The sequence below is a fragment of the Stigmatopora nigra genome, chromosome 18 (assembly GCF_051989575.1).
Source record: "Stigmatopora nigra isolate UIUO_SnigA chromosome 18, RoL_Snig_1.1, whole genome shotgun sequence".
NCBI classification, from domain to species: Eukaryota; Metazoa; Chordata; class Actinopteri; order Syngnathiformes; family Syngnathidae; genus Stigmatopora; species Stigmatopora nigra.
Genome location: NC_135525.1, coordinates 7,605,770 through 7,628,074, shown reverse-complemented (window position 1 = coordinate 7,628,074; position 22,305 = coordinate 7,605,770). Strand labels below are relative to the sequence as shown.

The 22,305-nt window shown below is 41.5% G+C and overlaps 1 protein-coding gene across 2 annotated transcripts; it reads right to left on the bottom strand.

Annotated features, from left to right (window-relative positions):
* Window positions 1–154: 154 nt before the first annotated feature.
* adamts14 (ADAM metallopeptidase with thrombospondin type 1 motif, 14) lies at window positions 155–22,071 on the bottom strand. Of its 2 annotated transcripts, none has more exons than XM_077739313.1 (23): window positions 21,609–22,071; window positions 20,604–20,657; window positions 20,148–20,542; window positions 14,435–14,588; window positions 13,629–13,825; window positions 11,653–11,736; window positions 10,687–10,843; window positions 8,709–8,814; window positions 8,123–8,266; window positions 7,915–8,047; window positions 7,734–7,847; window positions 6,932–7,080; window positions 6,343–6,515; window positions 6,071–6,204; window positions 5,342–5,465; window positions 5,196–5,276; window positions 4,423–4,586; window positions 4,133–4,298; window positions 3,281–3,413; window positions 2,912–3,119; window positions 2,360–2,492; window positions 2,176–2,277; window positions 155–2,095 (listed from the first exon to the last, which is right to left on the bottom strand). In XM_077739313.1, the coding sequence occupies exons 1-23, from the start codon at window positions 21,685–21,687 to the stop codon at window positions 1,635–1,637; spliced, it is 3,645 nt and encodes a 1,214-aa protein (XP_077595439.1). In that variant the 5' UTR covers window positions 21,688–22,071; the 3' UTR covers window positions 155–1,634. The 2 variants fall into 2 exon arrangements, with proteins under 2 accessions (XP_077595439.1, XP_077595442.1); XM_077739316.1 differs by having other exon boundaries at window positions 10,696–10,843.
* Window positions 22,072–22,305: the final 234 nt, after the last annotated feature.

Sequence of the window (22,305 nt, the reverse complement as noted above, 5' to 3'; positions counted from 1 at the left end):
ATACATGTGCATTAATATTGCATAAAAATCATAGACAGGATTCTTTCATTCCAGAGTGAATAATGTTCAAGAAAAGGTATAGAGCTTATAGCAAAGCATTTTCATATTTAATGTCTGTGGTATTTTTCTCATTTTGAAAGTTAATTTTTTTACCTTGATTTAAATAAATACTTCAGGGCTTTCATTGAATTTGACTCAATTTAGTCCTCCAATTTTAAGAACACCTTCAGATTGAAAAGGAACATCTTATTCAAAAACCTTCTTTTGAAAAAGGACTCATTATATTATATCACAGCATTTCCGGATGTCTCTCATAATTTCAGAATGACTTTATGTATTATGTTCATTTCTATCCAAAAGATAATTAACTACAAATACAAATAAATTTAAATAATAGTCCCAAACAGCACATTGATTAAAAAATAAAAAAATAAACACTTCTCATTTCTTTTATGACAGGTTTTTACTTTTCTCCGTACCACTTAAAAATTCAATAAATATTAACATTTAAAGCTTTTCAACAACGTATATACAATAACTATACAATAAAACATGGCATAATACACTGTAGAGTCGTACTATAAGTAACACACACTCCCCTCTCATTATTTTTGTTAATGACTTTTTTCTAATCTAACAGGGTAATTTACAATATATACATCATTAACAGAAAAAGATTGGTTACACATAAAATATCATACTGACATTCATTTCAACAATTTTTTAATGTCGGTTTGAAACATAAGTGAGTCTTTTCTTTTGTTTTAAGCACCAGGGAAAAAGAAGTTTTGACCCTTCCTGTCCTGTTTGCACGCAAATGTCTAAGCTTTTATACTTTTATAGACTTGCGGACTGATTTAATAGCACCAAATTACACATCTATAGGTCTATTCAACCCTTGTCGTCTGAAATGGAAATTCTTCTCAAGCGATCTTACGCTGAAAGTCAAGATCTAGTTTAACATTATAGCGGTCTGGCAAAAAAAAACTCTCAGATGAAGTGAGTCTTAAATAGATCTCATCGTTAATCTAGCAGTGTAGTGAAGAAGTTCAAGATCTACAGTAGTTAGTGTGGGAAGTCAAGGACTAGTAATGACTCCAAAGTCTATTGTGGAGAGACTATAGACTAGCAGTCCATTGTGGCTGGTTAAGGTTTGAAGGACAATATGTCCATCGTCCAGTTGGCATGAGTCTAATGTGGAACCTGACCTAAATTGGCGTTTTTGCATTGAGTAAGGAAAAAAAAGAATGACTTGTTTTCCATAAATTCATAATTGGCGCCGGATAAGACGCCACAGCTGAGCTCCCACATGTTCACACAACACAAGTTCACTAGTAGTTCTGCTGCACTTGGGGTTTAAACAATAACTGTACACACAGAAAGAAAAATGGATGAAGCAATGCAGTCGTCACATTTTGAACGCCGTTCGTTTTGACAGCACCGAGAATAGAGTGACCCCAAGTCGGTCACGCTTTGAAGGTTGGATGAGGTAACCATCATTGGTCTGGAAAACAAAAAAACCTTTGTAACAACAACAACAACATTGACAAAATGACAAGAGCAGCATGACAGTCAGTCTTTCTATATGCCGCATTTTTTTGAGATGATGTGGCGCCACTGCCTGGTACTGCTGTTCATCGATGGCTGGAGTCCCTCTCGGATCCTAAATGGTCCCTTTTTGATTTTGTGGCAAATGGTCCTAAAGTGCTGTCGGGTCTGTGCTTCTTGAAGGAGGCGTCGCCTGGAGGTAGAAGAAGCCTTGGGACGGGGGTGCCACTGGAGAGAGAGTTGGTAGTGGGCACCATGGTGGTGAGTGCTCGGTGGGTGGGACGCGGTCGTCTGGTGATGCCTTTAGTGGTTTGTGTTGGATTCAGAGAGGCAGTGGGTTGTGGAGACTCGAGGGGGGCAACGTGGGATCCGGTCGGGGTCTTGGTTCTCATGGACGCCTTAACTGTAGTGGACAGTTGTGGGGATGCCGTGGCTAGGTTCTTGTTGCAAGACTCGCAACAAAGCTTATTATATCCCGGGATGGAGCAGTAACGAGCGAGAACTTCCATTTGACAGAAAATGGATTTATCACCCTGGCATGCTTCATCTAAGAAAAACATAAAAAGATTGTTCAATTCTTGCCACAATGTAAAAAAATGTTCTGATGTGAGTGAAAGATGTTCTTACTCAACATGATTGGAAGGACAGGATGGCCAGGCTCCCTTTTTTGGTCTACAGCTTCATCCTTTATGGTGATGTTGTCCCTACCAATAGGGAAAGGCGCTTGTCCTATAGGAGAAAATTCAATGTTATTAGTTTCAGATGGAACAAATCCAAATGCTTATATTATATCTGTGGAAACTCATTGTACCTGGACATGCAGCAGCTGGCTTGCAAATTAGCACCGTCTCGGGTTTGTCACCCTCACATTGCCCTGCGGTGTTGTCGCTGGCTTTGCACACCACTTGTCTTTGCTGGATACCTTCCCCGCAGGTCACAGAACACTACAGAGATGATTCAACCCAAGTATATTACACACAAGAGTGAATTAATGCATTGAATAATTACCCTAACCTTCATCTCAAAGAACAGATTTTTCTCAAAACCAGAAATGGTTGGAATAGTGTACCAGTCTTGCTTGAGAAGAAAGGTTGTTCTGCTGCTTTTAAAATACTCAGATTTGCTCAGCTCCAATTTTAAAAAAGGAGGGTATGGGGTGAGATGGTTTGCTTCCATCGTCACCAAAGGGCACCACCTTTTTGTATGATTGCGGCAAATGTTTGAAGTGTCCAAGATCAATGTATCACTTAATGAGCAGCTTTCAAAGCTTGTCTGTTGGGTGAGGCTAGAAAAATCCTGATGACAGCCTGATGATTGTTAAAAGAAACTTTAGACTGGGAGAGTGGATGGCTTGTCTTCTCACCTGAGACCACGCACCCGTCCTCCACTGGGCGGGGCATGCCGTGTGGTTGCAAGCCCTTTTGGGGTCTGGCCGGTTTTCGGTGCAGTGTTTGCTGTGGACGGGCCGGTTGGTGCCGTTATGAAGCGCCTGCATACACTGTACTGCCCTCGTCTGGTAGCCCTGCTTTCCGCACGTCTTGCTGCAAGGACTCCACTGGTCCACGACCCATCTGAAGAACAAGGTGACATTCTTGGAACACGTTGACTTGAACTTTGCTAATTTGTTGTAGTATTTGGGTTGCATTAATACACGGATTTGGCCTGCTTTTTCCATTGGGAAAGTAAACAAGGATTTTTGACGTATTGAAAAGGTATAATAACTACAACTTACGAGGGTTGGCTGCACTCTTGGACATTGCAGCGTTTGCGTATAGGTTTGGGCTTCTTGTTAGTATCACAAAAGTTGCGATGTACCAAACGGCTGTCGCTTTTCCTCCTGCAACCGTATTTGGTGTATTGTATTCCTGTGGGAAGGGAAGAGCATTACACACGTTTACTTCATGAGTCTTTTGGTGGCATTCTATGGAGAAAGTATACATTTGGACTTTTGAGCTGCTGGGATTATTTATTTTCACTGCTGCAATTTATGAGGATTTTTTTTAAATGAATAAATTATTCCCTGTCTTCTCCTTGTTCCTTTGAACAGGCTCCAGTACCCCCGTGTCCTTCATAATAATAATAATAATAGAATAGAAAATGATTCAAATGAAATTTTAAAAGAAGGTTAGCAAAAGAAAGATAACATTAAAATGATTAATAACGGAAATACACTGGTTATGGCCACTAATAAGCAATTTTCAGGGTATTTATGTCATTTTCACCTGTATAACCTTTTCATAGTACTCATACTTTAACATACACAACCTCTGAGGGATTTACAGTACTTTTATTTTAACCTTGCAATTTGGGGGCTGCAGGGGATTTACGGTAATCTTACTATAACATGCTCACCATTGGTTCTTAAAATAGTCATACGTTGACCGACCAAATGTCTGGAGGATTTACAGTACTTATTTTAGGGGTACAATTTGGGAGGGATTTATGGTTGTCTCATAGTATTAACTTACAGAGACTTTGGTTTATTTACTGTAGTCTGTATGGTAAACCAGACCACAATAGGCTTCACTGGAAAAACCCTGAAATGGTGGATTTGGGTGTCTTTCTTAAAAATTCTGTTACTGACCTCCACCACATGGTTTGGAACACTGCGACCAGCTCTTTAGCGCCCACTCGTACGAATCTAACTCGGCTAAAAGAACGTTGTTGTTGGTGATAAGAGGCAGGAGGTCTTCGTGGATGATATATTTGTAAGTTAAACTAATCTTGGCATCTTCCTCCTGAGGAATGACCTGTAAATTGACAACAAGTATTAGCAGAGGTATCAAAAAAACTGTATTTTCTGGACTATAAGTCGCAGGAGAGGAATTATAGTCAGAAAAATACGGTGAATGACATAGAATGAATTGCACTGACCAGCACTAAGATGCCTTCATGCAGAGGACCAGATGTTCGTAGGGTCTCTTTGCCGTTCTCGAGGGTGTAGTTCCACTGTAAACCGTTCTCGATGAAGGTTTTTGACTCTGCCTCTTCAGTTTTGGCGTTGAGGATGAAGTTGCCGGTCACTTGATTCTTCACCGCTGAGAGGAATAAAATGACATCCTCATTGTTGTTGAACATGGACTGAATATATTGGATAAGGATGTATAAAAGTTAAGTATTAAAAACTTTAAACTTTGAATTCCTTAAAGGGCAAGTGAATATTTTTGGTAATCCACATACATGGTCATTACATTTTGGGTCAAGTAACACAATACAATAGTATTAAAATTTAGTCTAAAGTTGGTCCAACATGACCCAAAATGGCATCAGATGTAGATGAGACATCATAACTGTACTGAATCATATTTTTTATCATTTGCTTGTATATTTATCATTGAAATAATGTCACTTTTCATTTTTTTCTCTCCATTTTTCCTACACCTTTCATGTCCCATTTTCTTGCCCACCTAATAAGCGAGATAGGATGACGTGGTTCGTGACCTTTCAAAAATAAAAAGCAATTGTACCCTACTTAGAAGCGCTACAATGAAATGAAAAGTGGATCAGCAGGTTTTCTTTGCCATTTTTCCCTTATAATCCTTCATCCAATCTCACTGATTTTTTTCTTATTTTACCACTCCTGCTTTATCCAAACCAGTACATTTTTTTATAGAAAAACACACACAAAACCCTGTCATTTTTCTCACCAATGAAATGAGGGGATGTCACGTTCTCCTCGATGACGATGTGGCGGGCGCCCGTCGGGATGTCGAACATTTTCAGCATTCCTACAAAAACGGCAAATGTTGGCTGCCATCCCTCTGACTTCGAAGGGACTGGATGTTAGGATTACCGTTCTTTTTGGGGGTCTTGGTGAGCGTCAACTTGACGGTGCGACAGTGCGAATTGTCGCCTTCGCATACGCCGCACTTGTCTTCCTCCTTGTACGAGCCCACCTCCTTGTCGCAGCCGACGTGCTGAAACAAAAGGTCGAGAGCGCACGGGATTAGAGTATAGACAGCAAGTCTGGGGGTCACCATGGGAAAATATATCAACAACGGCTCGTGTCAAAACAGTCTGGTGGTTGTCAATATTGAAAGTGTAGAGCAAATAATAAACTTGCTGGTGGTGATGATTGGAAAACATGAATGGGAAACATGAAGGAGATGTTTTTTTTACTCTCTAAGGAGAATCCAATCATGCACTGGCAAACAACCCACTTTTCTAATGTGTGTATTTTTGTTGAAAGTCCTGTGAAACTCTCAAAGCAACTTTTGAAAACTTAGAAAACCTTTTTTTGAAACAATTGAGAATAGAAATCAATTCCAGTTTTGGAGATAATTTCTTGGCGGTGGCAATTAGACTAGCATTAAATGCCATTTTCACAGCCAACCTCGCAAAATGAACTATGACGGTCCAGGCAACAATAAGTCTGCCATTAAATGATCAATTTAATCAGCTCTGGGACATTTTGTTTTTTTTGGGGACCAAGTATTGATGTGTATACCTATTAAATGTCATTTTTGGTCTTTTGTATGAGATTCTGGCATATGATATACTTCAGTTTTATGGTAGTACATACCAGACACTCCCCCCTGGCGCACACGCTGAAGTGGTCCGCGTAGCTGCAACGGGTTCCGTCGTGCATCACCTGGTTCATGAAGACCACCTCGCCCGTTTCTTTGGATCGACAGCTCAGCTCACACTTGCGACTCTCTGACCACAAAAAAATAATAACAGGAGTGTCAGTCACACTAGTGGTTTTGCTTAGTGATGTCTGATACTATTTTTGGAGTATCGGATTTGGACATAAGATCAGGTCCAATCCAGAAGTTGTGTGTTTTAGGCTTTTACCGTCCTCGTGCTCATGAGGAAGCCAGGTGTGCTTCTTATTGTTGTGGTACTTGTTGCTCCTCTGGAGGCACTGCTGAGCGCGGAAGTCTTCGTAAGGGCCATTGCATTCTTCTGTGTTGCACATTTGGTAATCGAAGCCCGATCCGGGGCACTCGCGACCGCCATAGGCCGGCCTGATTTAGAAAAAAAAAGTACATGTATGCGTTAGGGATGTCAAAGGCATTCAGTCTATTTTGTCTTGGATCAGATGATCACTAGTAGTTAAATTGGATTGAATGTCTATGCTTGTCAATGGCAGTGAAACATGATCACAATGGTAGCCATGCTGGCTCAAGTGGATTTGCTGTGTGATCCATGCAAAAAACATGTTTAAACTATCCGTTTTTTTCCACTATGGAAGGGTGAGGCATATATTTTAAATATAACGTCATAGTACTATAATAAAATAGAATTTGAACATTTTAGCTCGTTCTTTTTTGAACAAAAAAGGCTAGATTTCCCCTTCAAACTTTTCCCAAGTCAGCTGTTTCATTTGACAGGAAAACTAAATAGCTACTTTTTTTTAAAGAGTTAATACAAATCCACTCACGGGGGGTCGGTGCACTGTCGGCTACGGGAACGGACGCCACCCCCGCACGTTCGCGAACACGAGCCGAACTTGGACCAGGAGCTCCAACTGCCGTCGTGGCCTTGTGGCTCTTGGCTGGACTGCCAGATGCAGTGACCTTTAAAACACCACTTCATACACAAAAGGGAAAGAGCTATTTCAGCTTGTGAATACATACACACTCAGTATTCTAAAGCAAGGAATACGTAAATAGTTTTGAGAAAAGAATGCGTGAGAGTTGATGTTCTCACGCCAGAATGACAAAAGAAGGATTGCTTGTACTTGAGGTGGTTCAATCAAAGTAGTAGTCCTTCACATTTTCACTTTTCTCAAAGTGGATTCACAGCTGCTTTTTTCTTACAATCAAAATTGATGTCTGATGTTTTTCACAGTAAAAAAACAAATAGTTGACTCAATAGATACTTTGAAAGACTTTTTTCTTCAAGGTTTTGTTTTCTGGCTTTAAAAATTCAAATAAACAAATATCTTGATTTTACCAAGATTATTAAATAAAATGAAGGAATTTTTACAGCCCTTTGGAGGCAGTGATTAGCACATTTGCTTCACAGTTCTAAGATCGAGGGTTCAATTCCCAGTGGATATTCTTCTTGGGCTTTCTTCCAGTGCTCTCAATTGCTCTTGTGTTTGTACTTTTCCTGATATTTTTTTTCTCGAATATATTTTATGTTATTACAGACCAAAATGAATAAAAATTAAACTGTAGCTTTAAAACATTTTGATATGGGAAAAAAGTTGCATTTTATATTTTATAACATTCCCCCACCTTTCCAGGACCGCATTCTGTTCCGTCCACTGGGGGTCCTTTTTTGGTTTTACAGAAATACTGGTTGTCCGGATGGCTGCACCAAAGCTGCTTGCAGGGGTCATACGTGCGGAACTGGGGAACCCAGTCACAATTCCAAACACTTTCCAGCACTTTCCTCTAGATTCTATCTGGTACTTACGGCCGTGCACATCTTGTAGCCCACGCCAAAGTCAAAGCGGCACTGCTCGTCCATGGAATAATTGATCCCGGGGAGCTCGGGGAGTTTAGGCCACTTGTGCTCAAAGGGGTCATCCAGCAGGCAGTCGTATGAGCTGGGGAGGGCGGAACGAAGCCATGCGGGGGTTAACTGGCATCGCGTATCGCGTAAACGGAAAGTCGGGACGTACTGTATGTAGCGGCTGAGCTCCTGCTTGCTGCAGCGTGACCAATGGTAGCGGTGGAAGGCGGCCTGCACCAGTGGCGCCATGATGCTGCCCATGCTGGTCTCGTCGGCGCAGCGGTTGCCCTGTCCGTCGTGTTCCATTCCCAGCCTGTGACAAGTAACGTAATCATATTAATATCATATAGACAAATGCTTCTACACGCAAAATTTTCAGGTTATGAAAGCTTTTAATATGCAAATTACTGTTACAGCATGCAAAATAAAAGATGCAAGTTACAAAATCCACCAAAACAGATATATATATTGATTGTAGTCGTTATTTTATTTTGAACTGGTCACAGTATTGTTGCATTCTGCTTGAAAATCTCCCTTGAGTGATTCTGATCGGATTTCAAATACATTTTGGACAGTTTTTCAAAAGTGGAAGGAAACCTGAAAATGATATTTTTACAAATTTGACCCCAATTTTGGTTCAATAGGTGACATATATCCAAATTGAAATTAGACGTGTATGTTGGCGTCAGTGGTACAAAAAGCTGGTGATGCGCTGACATTTCAAAGGAATGGCGCCTTGATTAAGATGCACTTACACGTGTCCGGTCTCATGGGCGACCACGAAGGCAGATGAGAAGCCGTCCTCGTGGTTGAGGGTGCAGCTCCTCAGCGGGTGGCACATGCCGGTCACCGGAGCGTAACCTGGCCAACGGGACACACCAACAAAGCACTCGGATTCAACAGACTGGACGGCCGAGCTTAATTATTGCGCCGAATGGCGTCTGCCGTGGTCATTATAGGCGGCGGTAACCAAGGAAATTACTTTGACATGCTTTTGACCTTTTAAAAGATATGACAGGGACACATTTTAATATTTCACAAAAGCAGTGCACATAATTTGAAATGACTATTCAATATGCAATGTGCCCATTTTGTCATTTATTTTACTTTTGAAAGATCAAATGCATTTGGGGATTGAGCCACATTTATAATATTAGTCTCTTATCTGAAAACACAAATTCTACTAACAGTATTTCATTTTAAATTGAAGGGAATCAGTTTGTCGCCTTAGAATATATTAATAGAGTAGTTTCTATATAAATGCATTGGTTTTGTTGCTGCCAATCCAATGGAAAAATCAGTGTATAATAGTTTTAAAAATGTTTCTTACACGTTCCATTTCTATATGAATAAAACAATAGTGTTACTTGGTGACCCTCAATTTAATCCCCCGACATTTAGAAAGCAAATGCATTCATGCTCGCCACATATAAAGCTGTGTCAGCCTCCATTTAATCTTGACCCAAACAAAAGCCGCGCCATTGTGCCCAAAACATTACCAAAACATGGCAAAAGCCAAGCGCGAGCACGTCAATCAACTCGATCAAGAGGTGTGCAGCGATGCCGTTTCTGAGGTGTTTTTGGCAAGCAGGTCAAAAGCAGAAAGCATAAAAAAAAGAGACAGGAAATATAAATAAATTTAAAAAAGCGGCATTCATCTGGACAGACTTTGCGGCGCGCGTGATGCCAATACAATTTCTTTTATCCTGCAAGGCGGATAAAAAGATTCTGGCAAGATATAGACATCTTCCTCTTGCATGTGAAAACGGCATTATGATGCAGCAGCTGTGACAAAGTCTCCAATTCATTCGTCTCTTTACCGTCCAATTGTATGAACCGTTTTGGTTCTTCATTTTTTAGAGTTCAGTATGTCCTCTGGAGAATGTTTTCTAAGAACAATCAAGGCGCCAGTCTTATCTAAAGTTTCTTGGGAATTACATAAATCATCCTTATTTTTTATTTGAGCAAAGAAGCTCACCTCCCTGAAGTTAAACTTTGACAAGGAAGTGCAATGTCTACCTAGTGAGGAGCAGACCTCCCCATCCTTTCCCACCCCCCGCCAAAATAACGTCCAGGTGGCCCTGTGTTGTTGTTATCACAACACGGCCCGTTGCCATGGCGACGGCGGCCAGCCAGGTAAAAATGGGCTCGCCTTGAAAATGGGTCACGTGCGTTTGGAAAGATCAGCGGGAAGGCGTTGAACTTAGCATAGAGGACGTTTTGTTGTTGCCGGGCAGACTTTGGAACGCGTGTGATGAGATTTGGGGAAGAAAAAAAAGGATTGGAAATAAAGAAGAAAATGACCACAAAGTTGCAGCTGATAGTTGAGAGTTAACTCAATGGCGGTGAAATTTGAGTAATCAGCGCAGACCGTCCCAGCTGAGACGTGTTTGATATTGATCACCGTCTATGAGCTAAATGAGCCCGTGAAAAATAACTGATTTTTCACTCCATGCCAAAAACGTCCTTGGATAATCCTTTTTTTTTCACTGTTGAAGGGGCCGAAGTTCGGAAGGTTCCGGAGGGGACGCTCTCATCATTGACCTTTTGCTAAAAAGTGGATTTTGGTAAATTAGTCAGTCTGACTTTCAATTTGTCTTCTTAGCGAAAGGTCAATGGACGAGCGCGTCCCCCATGGACCTTACCTCCACTTGATGGCGACCCCCCTTGTGAACGGAAGCAGAATTCAGCAGTCAGTCTGCACAGGCCTCGATCGAGCGGAGAATACAGTACCTTGCATACCTGCGGGACCAAAATCTTGCCTTGTGAGGAAGATGGCGTGGTCGTGGTACTCGGCGTGGTCGGGGTCGCCACGCTGCTGCGTGTTGGCCCACCGGCACACCTGCTCCAGGCTGCGCGATGGGTTGCCACGCTCGATCAGGCTGATAGACTGCGGGAAGGGAAGCGTATATATAATTAAGGGGATGGATGGAGGCCATATTTAATTAACGGGTAAACTCAGTTCATTTGAAGTCTATTTTTAACTGGAAAATACAGTTTTGAGGGGGGAAAGCTTTGCTCTCAGTTTTGGGGCAATTTAGGATCACTTTCTTGTAAACTCAATGGCAGTAAAAAAGTTAGCATTCAATACAGTTTAAATGAATTGGACATCTATCACTGTCAATGGCTTGCAAAAAGTTAAACAACATGAAAAAACATATCTGGTGGTTGAAGCAGTGTATTTTGGACTTAATTTTTTCGATATTGTGTCCGTATATAAACATTTTTTGGCATTCATTTTTATATATATTTATATATATATATATTTGAGAAGAAAGACGGAAAAAGTGGAGACGCTTGTCAGGCCTTAGTGAGTGAATGAAGGGGGGATGGTGAGGTGTTGGACAGGTTGGAGCTCATCACAGTTTCGCGCTGGGTAAACAAACGGTGTTCTGCTTTGACAACGGGCAGCACAACGCTGCACGTGTTTCTTTTAACTCATTCACCGCCGTCAAGTTTGTGCAAGGATGTTCCAATAATTTTGGTTGTCTGATTGTATTTTAAGAGGCGCTCCACACGATCAACAGTCAGTCTGCAGCTGTCGTAAAGTTAAAATTAGGATTTTGACAGTGTCATTAACACTTTGGAGGGATTTGAAGGGGCAGATTGTATTAACACCAACCATCATTTTCATAATGCCAAATTAGATTATAACTTTATTTCATTATTATCCTCTAAATGATTTATACTTTGTCTTACCTGTCGATACCCGACCATGATCATCCGCACCAGGACGATGTTGATGTTGGTTCCCAAAGACTCGTCATGGTAGATTTCATCAACCTGCAAATAGGAACATAAATCTTCTTTGAGTCTTAAATCTGAGGTATTTTTTTATACAGACTTTATTGATCTGTTAGGACCTCGCGTGTTGGGCAAGGTCCAGCTGACCCAGAAACACATCAGCTGCTCCAAAGCCGCGGTATGCGTGACGAGCGCCGTCGCCATTCCAACCCGATGTGAAGTTAACGAGTTTTATTTTGAACAAAAGGTCACTCACTCAGCTTTGTGTTGCGCATTGAACGAATGAAACGGAGGTTTCTTCGCGTGACCCACAGTCTAACACACGGCATGAACTGAGTGGAAAACTGTAGCGTGTACGAGGTGAAAATACTTTTCCAGGTTTTAAGCGGGGCGACATCTAGACAGGTTCGCTCAATATTGGTCCCCTCGCGTGATGTGTGGAGGGTCTTAAAATGTACTACTAACAACAGCAGGGTTGAAAATAAAGGCAAGTAACATCATGTTTCTTTTAAATTACCACTTTATCAATGTGATTCTTTGGAAAATTACACAATATTGCTGCAAATACTGCAAAGTTTGTCATCATTCCATTCAATTTTAGGGCATTCAATTGATGCACCTGAAGCAGGGTGGTCTGAATTTTTTCAGAATCAGGTAATAAAAAGCGATCAGGATTTTAAAATGTGTATATTTTAATGTATAAACTCACTTGTTGCCAACCAATGTCTTTGCCTATTGGTTTGATTTAAAGCAGCCAAAAAGCACCATTGGATTGGTTCAAATTTTGTGACAAAATCTTCCAAAATTGCTCTATTGGCAAGTTTAAAGTGGGTGTTTTAAAAGATTGGTCGCCTATTGTCATGAATAAATAGCCAATAAATGAGGGAAGCACTGTAAAAAAGGAACGCTTAAGTTGCCTATTGTTTTTTTTCTTCCACTTTACAGGATGCAAGTTCATGTTAAGTCCTCAGGGCCCATAATTGCAAAGCCAGGAGGAACACACATGTACAAACACACAAATTCAACTGCAAATGAGGGAAGCAGCTGTCGGCCTCACCGACGCAGCGCCGCGTCTAGTGGACGGAACAACGCGGCCGTTGTGCGGTCGGGCACCTCGTGGGCCACCTTGGCCTCGCGCAGACAGGATGTTCTGTAATTTAGCCCTCAGGGGAGAGAGAGAGTTCCTCCAGGTGGTACAAGACAATTTGTGGACAACCAGGAGACGAAAGGGAGGGTTTTAGTGGGTGTGGCTTTGGTGGTTTATCAGATAATGTTAAGTTCTCCCTCATATTTGCAGTTTTAGGTAGTATTTTTTCAGTAATTGATTTTTTTAGATTGCTTAAAATGTTTGTTATCCATTTTTTTAACTGTTTTATAATTTTTGGGGTCATTTTACCAGGATGGGCTGTTGCTTTATGGAAGTTGGTTATGTTTATGTACTGTATAGTGGAATTTAGAACATAAAATTTACATTTTTTTCTGAATTTTTCAATAACATTCCAAAGCACTTTTACTTTTTGTCAATTATATGATTCCTGGCTACCAATATTTCCCAAATATTTTGGAATTTTCCTTCCAATTAGGCAGGATCATGAAAAAGTCATGACAATAAAAGTATGAATTTTTGTCATTCCACTCCATTCTCCCACCCACCTGCCAGTCAACTCTTTAATTGGGCCGGCGCAGCTTACCAGACCACCGTGCGGGATCTGGCTGGTAACTGTTACCGAGTGAAACCAGCGCCCTGTGAAAATCTGACTTGAGGGATTTGGGACACATAAGTAGATTACGGTGGAAGGAGCTGCTCGAGTCCGTAATGAATGAGCTGAAGATTTAATCCATAAACAGTATGGAAAAAATAGAGCAGGTCTGCTGGAAAAAATGATACCCGACACCCAAAGAACCCGACGCCCTCGACGTTTCCGACTTACGATGTTCATGAGGGTCAGCACGTAGTTCTGGACGTGCTCTTTGCCGTGGAATCGCACCACCGAGTCGTCCACGGCGAGCAAAACCTCAATGTTGTAGTCGTCCGGTTTGGCGTGACGACGTCTGCGGTCCCGTTCTTGTACTTGTTGGCTGAGCAGGTCGGCGGCGGTGGGAAGGTCCGCGATTCCAAAGTCGGACACTGCGAGAGTAGGAAGGAAGACATCTTTAATTGCGACAAAGTGGAGTAGATTGAAAATTAATATGACGAAATAACAATAAACTGCATGAAATTGCTTGGTGGTCTGATTGAGCTTATTTCTAGTTATTTCTAGCAATTTTCTCTGTGCAATTTTCATTAAATCATGCTTCAATTTTACACAAACTTGGCTAGAAACAGGAATTTTTAGAGTTTGTCATTTCATGTGATGAACTTAAATAGATGAATGTTATTAAAAATTGGCAATCAAAGCCATTAGAGGTTATTGTATTCCACTACATAATGTCTACAAGGCCAAAAATGTTGATATTTCTGGCTAACATTGTTTTGAATTTTCATTCATTCATTTGCTGAACCACTTATCCTCACAAGAGTCACAGGGGGTGCTGGAGCCTATCCCAGCTAACTACAGAAACCCTCAGTGGGCAACCAATCAAAAAATTAAAAAACAGAATTCATTTGACTTTGTTAATCAATCTGAATGTCAACATTGGAGTATTTGTTACTGTTTATGGCATTAAATATTTTCAAGAGTTTCTCCATTGATGGACATATGACGGAGTCCATTTGAAATGGGTTTGATGGCCTAACCTTCATTATGTAGCTCTCCACCACGTTGTGTTTTCCATTTGACGTCCGAACGGCGGTACACCACGTGCACACGCCCCTTATCCTCCACGTCCCGCCGACCCTTCTCGAGGGGCTCGATGAAGAATTCGCCAGCGTCGGTGCGGATCAAGCCTGCCTGGAAAGAAAAAAAAAACGACTTTCAAACAAATGCACACTCTCTCCCTTCTCCCCAGTTGGAAGAGCTAGTAATTAGAGCAGAGGGCAAATGGCTGGAAGATGTCGAGGTTTTGAGGGTTAGCGAAGGGGGCGATGACGCAGGTAGACATACTTTGTTATTTTGGAATGTCTGTTCTCATTCCAGCTGTACATTCTAAAGTCTTTGTACTTTAAATGCCAGATGACAGAAAGGACTTGAATTTTACAAACACTACAATTTTTCAATCCTGATTTAATTTGGGGGGAAATTAAAACCCTAACGCCATTCATTTCAATTGTGATTTAACATCAGGGTCATACAAAAAAAAGTTAAACCTTATGGAAATGTGAAAAAGTTTACTTAGACTGATATTAGAAGACAGAATAAATGGGATATTAGTCAATTTTAATGACAGGTCGAACAATGAAGCCTTCACAGTGCATCAATTGCCAGTAAAAAAAAGGTAAGTTTGTCATATTTTACAGAATGACAAAAAAAAATAGACTCAGACTAGACTAATCGGTTATTGAGCTGTATTCGGAGAAAATATTTAATTTTTTTTACCTCAGAAATGCCCTGTTGTCTAATGAAAAGTTTCAAATCAGTTAGTTTATCCATTCATTATTCATCACCAACTGCCTTTTGCGTTATGTTTACCGATTGTTAAACATACACAAAAGCCCAAATGATGCCTCATTCCATCTTTCCTACACTTTTTGCATCTCCTTCCGACTGACACATTCAATTTGATTTCCTTTCTTCCATCAACATAAAGAACTGAATCAGATATTTTCCAATTGACATTGTCTCCCTCTTGTTCAACCTGCTCACACACACAATGGGGTCCCATTAGTCACCCACATCTTCTTATTCAGTCATTTTTGGATTAAAACCCAGACAAAGACGCTCGTTTCCTGTCTGTAATCATTTTTTTTCTGTTAGCTCATCAGTTCAATGTAGCACGACGCTGGTCCCATCATTACCAGCACCCCCGGGAAGTCTCCTCCCCCCGTCGATTCCGGATGCTTGGAGTACACAGGTGGGGGTTTTGTCTGAGAAGGTCGCACAACCAAGACAGCCCCCACCGATGAGAAAATGCAAGAGTTTTGGAATGATTTCACAAAAGCCTCCGGGTGCGGAGAAACAGCTGCGATGAGAAAATTCTTCATCCTTACGTCATAGTCTTGCTCACACCTGAATCTAAATTAGTGCGTTACTTGGGATTTGAAATTGCCAATGCCAGAATATAACAATGAGCAACATTGTGGGAAAAAAAAAGAATCTGTTGTTTTAGGTCTGACATCTGTTTTAAAATAATACTTGGCTGTTGGATTCAATTCAGATCTCCGTTTTTTTTCCCGTTTGATTACTTACTGTCTTTCCTACAAGCCACATCCTTTGTAATTTTTTTAAAGTCTTAAGTTAGCAGTATAGTTGTTGTTTTTTCATAAATTGCCTGTTTACATCTGTTGCAGCACCGTTTGTGTTCAGATTTTAGATGCTTAGTTTGGATGGCTAACCTTCACACAAAAGCTTTTTCCCATTTTTACATTAGCATTAATTTATTGTAAATGTCAGTATTTGTTCTTTTAAGCAAACACGTGAAGTCTAGTTCTTTAAATATGTATTTTATAATAACAATGGTATTCTTACATTAAAATTCTGGTTAGAAATGAGTTCAAATCAGGTCTCAGATGTAAAATATGAAAAATTGTTCCCCACTATCATTCAAAGATGACATTTTCCTATTCTGCAATGGCACATTATGGACTTTACACTTCACAAAAACCAGCCAAACAACTCGGCAAGCTTTCCACAATTTCCTCATATCTGACAGCTTACTCCAAAAAAAAAAACTCGGCAGACAACCTTCACCAGAAAGTGAACCAAAAACGATGGCCCCTAGAAAGGCATTATTTTCCTCTAAAGACGCCTGACAAAAACTGGGTTGGAGGAAATGCCAAGTGAGACTTCCTCTGCATTTCATCAGTGAGATGGAAAGCGAGGCAACATCTGGAGAGTGGAGCACAGCGTAAACACAACCAGACGTACATAAGTCTGCTTTGCTTGTCAGGGTTTTGGGGGAGGATAAAAAAATAATAATAAAAAAAAAGCGTGAGGACTCTGCAATAACCAACACCATGAAAAATATACCCATAGCAACTCAAATTTGAGAGTAAAATACAAGCAATTCGGTGCAGTCTGGGATAAATGCACAGTACACGCACACACTTGGGTTCACCAAAATATGAGCAATTAGGTGCACTCTATGATAAATGGACAGTACACCCGCGCACTAAATTCCACACAGTGCTACCAACCGCTCTGAAGACTGACATTTACAGTGTGTAATTTCAGATAAAACCCACACACAAGGCAAACTGCTGGGAAGTAGGATTTGAAGTCCACTTAACTCACAGGCTAACAGTGACAGAAACAAACAAACAACTTCCTTCCCCGGTGTCGACAAATTTGTTGATGAGATGAACTCATTGCTCTTGACAAAAAATCCAGTCTCATGGAAGTGGGAGAGAAATATGCAATTGCTACTTATTATTTACAAAAACATTTATTATATGATTGATTACTGTGGATCAGGGGTATGGAAACTATGGCTCAGGAGCCATAGTTGGCTTTTTTGATAGGTGCATATGGCTCTGAGGTCAAATATGGAGAAAGTGGAGTCCCGAATTAACCAATAGGAGCGTCTTGTCTACACTGTGGCGCCGACTCTACCTTTATCACCGCTTTAATCATCATTAGACTCTTCTTCATGCATTCTCTCATTCGCATAACAATGTTGTCAAGGGATATTTTGGACTATAAAAGTGTTAAAATCATTTAAAAAGGCAGATATTTTCATGTATTTTGACTATAAAATTCTTATTATGACGCTTAAGGAATAACATTTGAAAATGCTTTGCGATTGACTGGAAATCAGTTCTCTTTTTTTATGCATTGATTTGAACAAAGGCCTCCAATTTGACAGCTGCAATTTCCAGTCAGCATGCTTGTTGTTACTAGGAGCTCCGGTCCTCCTTTTAAACAGCCCACACACAAATAGACATCTCGCCACCGTCATTAGCCCCCCCCGCTTGCCGGTGTTCCCGTCACGCGTGTCACTTCGCCATCCACTAATAGAAGCCCTTGTTCTATTTGCAGCACGCATAGCTAGGAAGTCAATAATTGTGATAAGAGAATGGAGACGCCGTAAATGGGAACTCGCATTTAGGATGCAATCTTTCATCGCAGATCTTGTCGGGAAGTCGGAATGTGCAGTGAAAAAAATTGCAAGCCAGAAAATGAGACACCTATGGTGTCCAAATATAGCGATAGAATACTCACATTATGTACACTAGAACAAGTACAAAGATTGCTGACCGTTTCAATGTTTGACACTATTTGAGCCATTTTGCCAAGACATAAGATTGAAGATTTTATCGTGCTTTTGAGAACATCCCCAAAATTGAAAAAAAAATGGTGCAGGGAATACAAGATAAAATCTGAGAAACTGGACAAGCTTCATATGGGCTAGTTCTTAGCAATTGAACCACAAAAAAGTTTTAAAATGACCACAATGAAGCGATTGTTTCTGACGAGAGTTTACTTGTAGGAAAATATGGCTTGCATTGCATTGGAATGGCGTCCTTTCATTTGAAAGACAGTGACGGGATTGGTTTGTCTAAATTTGCCTGGGTATTTACTGGCAACCAGACTATTGTTTGTCTATTTACAAAGCCGCTGCTAAAAATAGACTTACGAGCAATCCATTGTTTGTCATTACGTGGCATGAACATTCACAAGCCGCCAATATATCTTCTCTCAATATGTGCACTCCAACTGACTACCGACCAGTTTGCCGATATGTGTCCTTACATTAACTGGCGACCATTCCATTGTTTGTCATCTGGAAAAACACCAACCAACTACCAAAGCATTGTTTGTATAAATGCTGCCTGACATCCACTAACAAACAATCCATTCGTTATCAGCTCTGATATTGACCCCGGCGACCAGTCTGTTGTTTATCCATACATGCTTTGATATTGACTCAGCAGAAATCCATCTTTTGCCACTACGTGCCACCATCATGACCCTGTCTGCAACCAGCCAATCGTTTGACGAGATACACCATGACAAACACTCGCTCGCGATACAAACACAGCGGAAAAAACTTCCCGAAGACCCCGGGTGCCCTGACTTTTGCACGCCATGGTGTTTGTACTCCGCTATCTCCTTTCCATAGGCGTAGTACAATACCTTTTATCTCCGGATAGGAGAAGCCCTCAAAATAACTGAAGTACGCTTCAGATGTGAAGAGGCCCGCATTCCTCCCTTTTCATCGCGCCTCCCTCCGCACGTCAAGCAGACTAAATAATTTACTGGCGAGCGCATCGCGACACCCCTTGCGTGCATGGACAGGTCTGTGTTTGTGTTGGCGTGGAGATACTGTTGGTAGATGCGTGGAAGTGTGACTCAGGCCTCAAAGGAGGGGGGATTTAAAATGTTTGTATTTTAAAGTATAAAGTCATTGACAGTAACATCCAGTCCAGTTTGAATGGGGTGTCAATCACAGTCAGTCTCTTCAATCAAACTGGATTGCACGTGAGAGGTCGCAATTAGGACATACAGATAGTCAATGGGCAAGGACAGGTCACCCAGGGGAAAATTAAACCCCCCAAAAACATAGCCAACTCAATGTGTAATGTTATATTTGCTACACTGGTGAAACAAACTTTGCAGGCCAACTCATTACTCTTATTAACAACATTAAACGTCCAATCCATTTAAATGATTGTAAGAAAAAAGAAACATGATCTCTCCCAAAACTGGTTGGCCACACTAATTAGCAAGGTCATCAATTATTCTCATCCATTTATTCACCACCTACTGTTAGCAAAGTCAATTATTGTAGGAACCTCATCTAGATCTGATTGGGGTACTAATTATCATAATTAGACTGCCACTCCATTTAATTAAAAACCTTGTCAGAAGAGATAATTAATGAGAACGCTTCCTTAGGCATTAAATGGCAAATGTTTACTTGTTCAGTATCAACATGCGCTAACATGTACCAACACCATTTTTTGGTTAGAATTGACCTTTGCTATTCATTTTAGACTGGAAAAATACTGATGAATAAAACTAGGCGTGCGAGTAGATAAACAAAATGGCTATACTTTGCAATTCCTCTAAATGGTCTTTTAAATTGACTATCTTTGGACCCTACGACATGCATTGGAACCATTTTTCATTCATTTTCCATACCGTTTATCCTCACAAGGGTGCTGGAGCCTACACTAGCCAAGTGTAAATGGTTGTCTGTCTCAATGTATGCCCTACAGCTGATTGGCGACCAGTCATAGGCTCCAGCATCCCAAGGTAAGATACAGGAATTAATTTAAATGGAAGGAATTGAAGACGTATCTGGTGCAGAGACTTTTTTTAACTGATTGGTTTTTACAATGACGCAAAGCAAGATGAAATTCAAACCATATCTTGACGTGACCCGGTGGAAACGGCGAGATGGATTCTTACCAGTCCGTCGCAGTTGCTGATAGCCACGGTGGCGTGCGGCTTTTCGCTCACGTCTCCGGTGAACACGCAGTCGCCGAGCACCCTCTCCTCGGACTGGGCCCGAAAGTCCTCCTGCCACTCCAGTGAGGCCCCGGGGGCCACCAGCCTCCGGTTGGCCCTCAACCTCAGGTGCAGCTCTTCGCCAAAGACGGTCACGTTGAAGAATAAGAGCTCGGACCCAGAGCCGGATTCCGCCGAGGGCGTATCGTGGGCGCCCCTCCTATCCCTCGTCCGCCTCCTCCTACCGCTACTTCCTTCATCGTCCATTGACAGCATGTGAGACGTGAAGCGGCCCCGGGAATCGGTACTGAATGGGACCACCAGGCCATAGTCGCTTAATTTGCCGGAGAGTTTTTCTGAAAAACGGAACAGTTTCGTTGACTGCGGCCATCATTGATCTGCATTGAAATGACTTACCATGCGTTCCGGCGACAAAAGAATGCCCCAGTGTTTCCGCACCCATCGCTGGACCTGCAGCCAAATGTATTCGGTTACTCACGTTGCGTGACCTACGGCCCCGGTCCCGTGTTGGTTAACTCTTTAGCTGCCATTGACGGCAACATACATCTGACCCATTTGAAACTGCCAATGTATGAGTTAACGGACAACTTCCAGTGACGCCATAGTGAGCAAAGTCAAGTTGCTTTAGTGGTATAAAGTTAGTAGTTTCATCATAATATGAAATTTAGCAATTGTACAGAGTCTGCCGTGATTTGATTTGTTTAAAGGGCCTTTGATCAATACAATGCAATAGTATTTACCAAATTAGATACATTGCAACTCACACTATAAAGCAATTTTAATCATTGTTGGTGTTTTTGTTGTTTAAATATTTGTTTGAAAACCACTCCAAATTGTCGATCAATTGATTTACTTAACCAATTGATGAATTGATCCAGTTTGGATTGTTAAAAATCAAAATAAAACTATATCAAGGAGTCATTTTTTATACAAAAGTATACCCAAAAAGCATTAATTGACCAACTTTCACTCTCTTTATATGCTATGATACAACCAGGATCTCCAAGCAGGTCCCATAAGCACAAAAAAAAACATATTTCTTGAACCAACTTGCAAACAAAAATAACAAAGCCTCACTAACTTCCGATTAAGCCTTGGATCTGCACCCTTCTGTGACCAGCTCCAATTCAACTTTTCCAGCAACAACAACTCTAAGTGATGTGAACTCATCAACCAACCAACCAACCAAGCCAAGCCAAATGGTATCCTTCCACTTTTGACACTCTTCCAAGGCCTGTTCTTCACTTAGCCATCCATTTTCATTCCTCATGTGATGACAGATCTGCATCAGCATTCAATTTTCCTTTCTTTTTCCTCTTTTTTCCCTGCACAACCTCACTGACCAGCCTAGACAACCCCCCAAAAAATGCAAACTTGAATTATAAAAAAAACTCCACTCACCATATGTCCCTGCTGCACCAGAAAACTCCAATAAAAGTTGGCTGAGTGAAAAGCACATAAGAAAATGCCTGCACCCCATAGCGGAGTTTTAAAAGCTCCACTTTCCAGCTATTTTTTTTGTCTAATTTGAGCGTGCACGCTCGTCCAAGTCGATCCCCGGCTCGGAGGCGGCTCGTCCCGGCGCGCGACTCCGCCAACTTCGCGCAGTCTCTCGGCCTTTGCTGAGCGCCACTCGGCGACGCTGGGCCATCCGTATGGGGGGAGAGTGGGGGGCCCGTGGAGGGATGACGACAACCGGGCCCACTGCAAGCCGACGACCGGGCAAGCAGGAGAAGAAGAAGAAAGCAGCTCGCTTCCTTCCTCTAAAATCCGCCTTTTGGGCTTCTCAACTTTTGGAGCAAAATCACAGGCGGAACATCTGCAAGTCGCTCGAGCGCTCGTCGCTGTGCGCTTGCGTGCTGCTGGACTCACACGCGCACGAGTTTTTAGTGCGTGTGTTTGTGTGTGCGCCTGCCTTCCCACTCCAGACAAGAACACAAATTTAACTATTTGGGCCCACTTGGACGATGATAGACGTCCAATTGTTTGAAGAGGGAGCGAAATATTCATTGGCTGCAGCCCTTTTACTTGAAATGGATTGGATGTCTGTTAGTGGCATTGTCATTTCAAACTTTAAGGGATTAAAAGAGTTACGTGA

Coding starts and splice junctions, on each gene's coding strand:
- adamts14 (XM_077739313.1), bottom strand. CDS start 21,687: ATGGGGTGCAGGCATTTTCTTATGTGCTTTTCACTCAGCCAACTTTTA. Junction 13,826..14,434: donor TGGAGAGCTACATAATGAAG/GTTAGGCCATCA, acceptor CTACTCTCGCAG/TGTCCGACTTTGGAATCGCG. Junction 3,414..4,132: donor TTCCAAACCATGTGGTGGAG/GTCAGTAACAGA, acceptor CCCTTCCCACAG/GAATACAATACACCAAATAC.